The sequence below is a fragment of the Globicephala melas genome, chromosome 3 (genome assembly GCF_963455315.2).
Source record: "Globicephala melas chromosome 3, mGloMel1.2, whole genome shotgun sequence".
Classification (NCBI taxonomy): domain Eukaryota; kingdom Metazoa; phylum Chordata; class Mammalia; order Artiodactyla; family Delphinidae; genus Globicephala; species Globicephala melas.
The window spans coordinates 152158240-152165990 of record NC_083316.1 but is presented as its reverse complement, the minus strand read 5'-3'; the positions used below and the strand labels follow the sequence as shown (position 1 = coordinate 152165990).

The following is a 7751-nucleotide window of genomic DNA, read 5'->3' as shown; positions in this document are numbered from 1 at the left end:
CTGTTGTCCTGCGAGGGGAGCGGCGGCTGCGGCGGCGGAGGCGGAGGCGGCGGCGCGAGTGAAGCGAGGGAGCGGCGCGAGCAGCAGCATGACTCGGAGGCGGAGCAGGCCGAGTGGCGGCGCGGGCCGGCGCGAGCGGGCGCGGGCCGCGGGGCCGCAGAAGCCCCAGGCGCCGGAGCCCCCGCCGCCGCCGAGCCTGGAAGCAGGAGCGGGTGCAGGGCCCCCGGAGGCGCCGGCGGAGCCCTACCGCGACGGCCCCAGGGAGGAGGACGACCCCAATCTGGCTCCCGGTCCCCAGGTAGGAGCGAGCGAGGCAAGTCTGGCTGCTCGGGCTCTTTTACCTCCCCGGAGCGGGGCCGGGACGGGTTTGGGGATGGACCATCCTCCCCCGGCTGGGGCCAGAGCCTTACCCCCTGGGCCAGGGCTGAGGCTTTCTCCCCCAAGGCGGGAGTGGAGTCTGGATCCTTTGGTCCAAAGCCGAGGCACGGCACGTCCGGTTCTCCTGAGACCAGGCTTCCTGCCCTCTCCCGTCGCCTCCGGGAAACGTTCTGGTCGCACACCCACACTGGGACTGCGCACCAATCTTGAGGCTACAGCTTAGGTCTGTGCCCTTTACCTCCCCTGGGCCCACCTGCTTCCCCACCCACCCATAGGCCACCTCGGGGCGCTGGGGCCTGGAAGGCTGCAGCCTCTTCTCTCTCCCCCCGGGAGCGGCTCCACCCCTTCCCCTCGCTGCCCCCTCAGCAGCTGTGCCCCCAGCATATGTCTCCCGGGGCCTCCCTCCTCTCCTTGCCCAGCGGAGCAGTTGCAGCAGACAGCCAGGCTGCCCAGAAGACTATTTGGTGGGTCTCCTGCACCGAGGTGGAAACCCAGCAAAGCCTGCTCTTTCTCCCCTGTATACCCCCGACCTACAAGGCGGCCCACCCAGACCCTCAAATCCCTGGGTTTGGCGAATCTTGCTGAGAGTGAGCAGTAGAAGGACTCTCCAAAGCTTCCAGTTTGCCACCTGGGAGAAGGTCACTTTCATTTGAGCAAAGGAGATAATAGGAGGTACCCTGCCGGTGTTCACTGCGAAGCTGGGGTGGCATGAGCCACAGTTGCTCTGGGAGGGTTATGGCACCTGGGGCTGGGTGGCTCGCCCTAAGCTTGCTCTGACAAAAGAGTTTTGAGTTGGTTTTTTGGATGAGCCTGCCAAGGAAGGCAGGCTCCTGCAGGAGTCTTGGAGGGTCGGATGCAGCGCCGGATGAGGATGAGGCGTGGCAGAAGATGCGTTTGGCTCTGCAGACACTGCATCGGGCAGCAGGGGACTCTGGGAGGCTGGTGCAGCCAGAAGGCATGGCTCTTGACAGCTTTCTAGTAGAATCTCTGGAATTGTGCATGTGAGTGGGGATGCTGTTTGGGGTACCATTCCCAGAAAGCCTTCCCTAACCTCCCCAGTTGCGTGAGGTGCCCCCTCTGTCCCACAGCCCCCTGTGCTCCCCTCTGGTAGCACTCCCCATTCTACAATGAGATAGTCTGTTGATGTGTCTGTGCCCCCCGCCCCCCGAACTTTGAACTCCACCAGGGCACAGATCATGCCATCTATCTCTGGTCCTCCACACCTAGCCCTGGGCCTTGCTGACACAGAGTAGGAATAACTAGGTGAATGAGAGAGAATGAATCCGTTGAGAAGCTGTACTTATTGTAACCCAGTTTTGATACTGGTCTCCTTTGTGTCTCAGATCACAATCAGATTTTTAATTAATGAAGATGTCACCACTTATTGAGTGTCAGAAGCCCCACCTTCATCCCCACCCCTACCCTGGGCTGAGACTGGTTCCAAAGGATTTGACTCCTCAGGTTGGACCCCACCCTTGCCTGGTCTGACATCCCACCCTGAAGCTGCTTTCTCCTCTAGCTTTCTCTTTCCCTTCTCTGGGCCCCCTGGGAGTGCTGTTCTCCAGAAGGGGATAGTGGGGGAGGAGAGAACCAGGGAGCTGTTGTCTTCTCTCTTTCCCATTCAGGGTCCCCTGCCACTTAACCAGCCTATAGTATTCATGGCCAGAAAGTTTGGTTGATGGCTTAACCATTTAGTTTTTATATAGGACACAACTTTAACATGTAGGTTCCTACCTACTGCACTGCTTGACCTGCCAATTCATTCATTTATTCATACTAGGCACTTTACATACCTTCCCACCACCCGTGTTCTCTCAGCATTTAGCACAAATGTGATGAGTTAGCTATTGGTGTAATTATTGGTTTGCTTTTGCTATGTAAACTCTGAGAGTGCAGGAACCAAGTCAGTCACCATTGTACCCCTATGCCTGGTGGTTAACAAATTTTAATGAATGAACTGAAGGATATAAATACTATTAACCCCGTTTTTCAGATGAAGAAACAGAAACTCAGAGAAACTAAATATTTGCCCAAATAACTCCTACTATAGGTGCCCCCACTACCACCAAAAACAGGACACTCTGTGTACTGTGGGGTATTTAACAAGGCATTTTTTTACTCTAGCCACAATAGGTGAAACAAACTGACAAACTCCTCTGATTGTGCCCCATTTTTGTTGGGGAAGGGGGTTCTGTGTGCCAGAAGCAGGCCTTTGTGCCTTGGTGAAAAGCACCTGCTGAAAGAATTGGGATCAGTCATTGCTCTACCCACAGGCATACCTTTGGTGAGGATCACTGGCTCCCACCACCACTTAGAACCCTATCTTAAATACTTAGAGTGGGTAAGTAAGGTGAAATTCAGTGTCATATGCCAAACCGAAGCCAAAGATGGCAAATGAGATCACTTTCAGTCCACATACAGGTTTAAATGCCTCAAGTCACATGTAGTTTTGTTTCTGTTTTTGTTTTGATTTGAGCCAGTATTTTTAAAAATCAAAGGTTTCCTGCAAAACTGGATTTGTGCCATCTCTTAAAATCTGGTGCTCCTGGGCCCACATTTCCAGGAGGCAGTAATCTGCAGTCTCTGAGAAGTGTCTGCCCTCTTTATCATATGAAGGACACCTGATCTGTGCCAGGCCCTGGACCAGCTGGAAATGCAGAAGTGAATCAGCCGTGGTCCCTCCTCACAAGGGGCTTATTTGGTCTAGAAACCAAATGAGTAAATGAGTTTGGTTTATAGTAGTTTGCGGTAAGGCTTAGAAGATCATTACTTCCTCTGAGTTAAGGCTTATAGGCCACTGGTTGCATCCAGTTTCCTTTGCTCATTTTCATAACCTGTACACATTTAAATGCAGGACTTTGAGCTTAATTGGAATCCCAAAAGTCCTTACTGCTAATTGATTAGGCCACTAAACTACATTGATACATTCACTAAAAACCCAAATCCTCATTTATTTCACAAGAAGACTAAAACAGTTACAGCCTTCTTAGCAAAGAAAAAAAAAAACACCCAACTTACAAAGCAGCTGGAGGAGGCAGTGAGACATAGTATTTAATGTTGCAGACTTGGGGTGAGCTTCCTGCTCATTCTCTTAGCTTTGTTGCTGTGGGCATGTTTCTTCCCTTCTTTAAGCCTCTTCTAGAGCTTCACCAGAGAATGTGGAGCAACCCACATAGCACCTAGTGCTCCTCACGCCAGAGCTAGAATTGGACGTGACGTGTGGCAGGGAGCCATTTGGCCATCCAAAGCCTGAGTGTTCTCACCTGCCAGCTCTGCTGGCTGTCTCTAGTTCTCTTGGACCACTCAGCTTGTAGTCCAGGTGCACACTCAGTAAACCCCCAGGAGACTTGCTAGACTGTAAACTGGCATTTGGTGGGGGTTGAGCTCATCCTGCCCTTCCCATTTCTCATCTCTACAGCATCACCTGGGACTTTGCCCAGCCTAGTTTAAAGGAACTCTAGAGACCTGGCTCCCCCACTGCTCAGAGTTAAACCTGCTCCCTCATGGGACTGGAGCAGATGATCAGCCAGTATCTTTATTAAAATCGTCTCATTATGTTTAATCCACTCAGCAAGTATTAACGATCCCTGTGCCAAGGCCTTTATTCGGGGCACACAGATGAATGAGATAATCCCTATACCCTGGGACTTCCCCCTTAAAATCACTGCCCACCCAGCCATTTTCATTGCAGGTAGGAAGAAATGGTACTGAGGAGAGATCCTTGTCTCCTCTGGTTCTTTGTAAGCCAGTAGAGATTCACTATGTAGAAATGCCAAAAGTCTTTTGAAGATGAAGACTTACCTACTAAGATTTTAAAATTTTAAATTTCCGGACTTCCCTGGTTGGTCCAGCAGTTAAGATTCTGAGCTTCCAATGCAGGGAGCATGGGTTCAATTCCCGGTCAGGGAACTAAGATCCCACATGCCATGCGGTACAGCGCAAAAAAAAATAATAATTAAAATTTTATATTTCCTTAAAATGTCCCAGAGCTATAAGCTTAATAAATGATATCAGATGTACTATTAAGGTCCTAACACCTTTACTTACTAAACCTAGAATTTTTGAGAGCATGGGCTATGTTTTAATTCATTTCTGGTGTATTTATTACGCATGGTCCTTATGTGTTCAATGAATGGCTGTTAAACTAAATTATTATAAAAGAGATGTTAGGTTTCTAGCACTTTTTTCTTATCTGCCCGCACTGCTAGGCCAGGCTGGCAGTCATTCATTCAGGCACATTGCACACACACCATGCCCAGCCTTCCTCTCACCTGACCTGGCGTTCATTTATTCTACCAACACTAATGGACACCTGATCTGTGCCAGGCCCTGGGCTAGCTGGGAAAGCAGAAGTGAATCAGACATGGTCCCTGCCCACAGGGGCTCATGGTCTAAAGAACATACATATAATAATTGCAATTAGGCTAGAAGAGCATCGCTTCCTCTGAGTTGAGTCAAATCCTAGATCCTAGTACATGCTTTTAGAAGTATTTCAGCCTTTTAGGTTTTTTTTATGTATAAAATGACAGTGATGCTGGGCTCACACTAGGGTTCAGCAAGTACTGCATGTCAAGCACTGAGCACAAGTGGTAGCTGTGATTATTATAGATGCTTTGTTCTGAGGATGCACAGACATGATAGCCTAGAAAAAGCTTCTCAGAGCTGAGGCTTCAAGGTCAAGTAGAAGGTCCTCCAGAGAAGGTGAGAGAAAGTGTCTAACCAAAGCAAACAGCATAGACAAAGACCCAGAGGCTAGAACTGCCCAGCTTATGGAGAGTGGTGAGAGGTCTGGCTGGAGAGTTTAGCAGGTTCTTGAAAACCAAAAGGTTTGGGCTTTATCCTGTAGGCAATGAGGAATCAATGAAAGGTTTTAAGTAGGAAAGTGAATGTGATGTGCTTCATTAAATTCTCTCTGATAGCATGGAAGTAATTCTCAGTGGGAGAGGCAGCTGTGATTGCTTGATTCTACCTCTACCTCTCCCTCACCCCAGCCTAACTAATAATCAGATCCCTTGTGCTTTGCTGGACCGTATCCCAGACCTAGAGTCTTTAGGTCTGAAGCCCAGCATCTATTGTTATTAAATTGCCCCAGGTGATTCTGATGTGTGGCTGGGTCTGGGAATTGCTGAACTGAGGGTGCCATGGGGATCTTTGCGGAGGCCTAGGCTATTCTTTAAAGAATGGGGCTTCCTGGGGGAGGAGAGAGCTTTTCCATAAGCAGGAGAAGAAACAGCCTTAGTTTTTTTAAAAAAACAAACTTTTCCTAGTTCTCCAGTTGTTGCCCATATTCTCCAACTGCTAATCTTTCTTCGTGTATGGAAACACGTGCTGCCACCTCTACTGAATGATTGGGATGCACTGATTCATGAGACACAGGCCCTGCCCTTGAAAAGCTGTCTTCTGCGGAGAAGACAGATTTTAATAATCATGATACACGTGATAAGCTCTCTACAAGAGACATGTAAAAAAGTGTTAGGGCATCCCAGAGCAAAGCACAGTTTATTTTGCCTGTGGACTTAGGAGAATGTAACACCCAAATTGAGCCTAAAAAGGAAGAGGCAGAGGGAACAGTGTGAGTGAAGATGTGAGTGCTTATGTATTGGAGAAGGGGAATGGATATTGTGGAAAGGAGTGGTTAATGGTTCTTCGTGGCAGAATATGCAGAGCAGAGAAGGACTGAGGAGAGGCATGCTTGTGTCCCGGGAAAGGCCCAGTGTTTGCACCCTTCAGTTCTGTGCCCATGTTCCCACCCTCATCCTTCAGACTCTAGGTGGATGAACATGGTGCAGTCCTATAGGCCACCTGTCCTTTATTTCCTACCCAAGGCTCTTAGCTATCCAGATCCCTTTGTGGTTTCCCCCTCCATTCTGAAGTGAATAGATATAGGGAAACTAAGGCAGAAAGAAGGGCCCGGAAATATTGAAGGTTCTTATTAGGAAGTTGCAGCCAGAGAATGTGGGCTGGGTGGGGGGGGGGGCGGGGGTCAAAGAGACCTTGAAGGTCACCTGTCTAGTCTTCTGTCCTGTGCTTCAAGTAATAACTTTGGATTGGGCAAGTCTCACTTAGTAAGTTTCCCTGTCATTTCTTCCAGGACAGAAGAGGAAAGAAACTAACGGGTATTGAGCACCTACTGTGTGCCAGGCCCAGGCCAGGTACTTTATATAATTTATTTCCTTCTGTCCTCACCACTCTGTGAAGTATGGTTTTATTCTCATTTCATAAATGAGGAAATTGAGGCTCAAAGAAATTCAGTAATAATCCAAGATCATACTGAAAATGGCAGAACTGGGATTTGAACTCACAACAGTCTGTCTCCAAAGTTCATACTCTTCCACCCATGAGAACTCTGTGTTGCCATTACAGAGTAGTCGGTAATAAGGTTTGCCCAAGGTTCCAGGTAAATAAGAAGCAGCTTAGGCCTTCCTGTGGCTGATTACACCCAGGAGGCAGGTTTGACAGATGAACTAGCCTTGGCGGGTAGAGGGCCCCTGGGGTCAGAAAGACTCACTGCCCTATCCTTGACTCAGCTTGTACAACCGAAGAGAATTCTCCACAAAATGGCTTTATGTTGTGAAACTATTGTCCTACCTCTTGGAAGGACCTGAGCCAACAGCCTGAGTGGGAGTTCGGGTGAAAGCTCCAGGGCACTGAGGTTGTATCAGCTCCCTAAGAATTAACTACACCTCTGATGGCCAGCAGTAGAATGGTCTGAGATTCTTACCCATTAGTGGCCTGGAGTGACGCAGCCATGCCTTTTCAACATGGTATGTCGGGAAAGGGGCTGGTTTGGCTGTGTTTTAGTTTCTATCCTTTGTGTAGAGCAGCTGAGACATGAGCCAGATGGGCTTTAAGGATTCGTTCATTTATTCAGTGAATGCCTACTATGTGCCAGACCCAAGCCAAGCCTAGTTCCTGGATACACTTAAATGGCCGCAGTCTACTCCCTGCCCCCAAAGAGCTCCCATTCTACCAGGATTTGGAGTAGGCAGAAGATATGTCTATGGCACAATGTGATAGGTGCTATACTGAAATAATTCTACTCAGCCTGGTCCAGCAAAAGCTTCAACGACCTTTGACCAAGATTTTAGGGGATAAGTAGGAATTTCCTGAGGAGTAAAGCTGAGGTGCTGGGGTTTGAAGGGGCAAGGTGTATCTGAGGAACAGTATGAATAGAACCTATGGCTCTCAGGTGTTAAGCGTGGAAATGGAGTATGGAGAGGTCAGCTGGGGCCAAGTTATAAATGCCAGGGGCCAAAGGGTGCCCTGGTAGCGAGCTCCACCAGAAAGGAGCCTAGAGATCAAAGAGAGACTAAGGTAGGAAAGAGGAGGTAAAGGAAAGAGATCCTCAAACTGGATAGGTATGTGAGAAGGCA

At 49.0% G+C, this 7751-nt stretch overlaps 1 protein-coding gene across 10 annotated transcripts in view; it reads left to right on the top strand.

The window, feature by feature from the left end:
• Positions 1-7: 7 nt before the first annotated feature.
• FAM193B (family with sequence similarity 193 member B) overlaps positions 8-7751 on the top strand; it is a 31491-nt gene continuing 23747 nt past the window's right edge. For 2 of the 10 annotated variants that reach the window (XM_030846794.3, XM_030846792.2), the window contains exon 1: positions 8-298. In XM_030846794.3, coding sequence (XP_030702654.1) covers positions 89-298 — 210 coding nt within the window. In that variant the 5' untranslated portion in view covers positions 8-88. The other 8 variants (XM_030846791.3, XM_030846790.2, XM_060296688.1 and 5 more) reach the window with 7 other exon arrangements.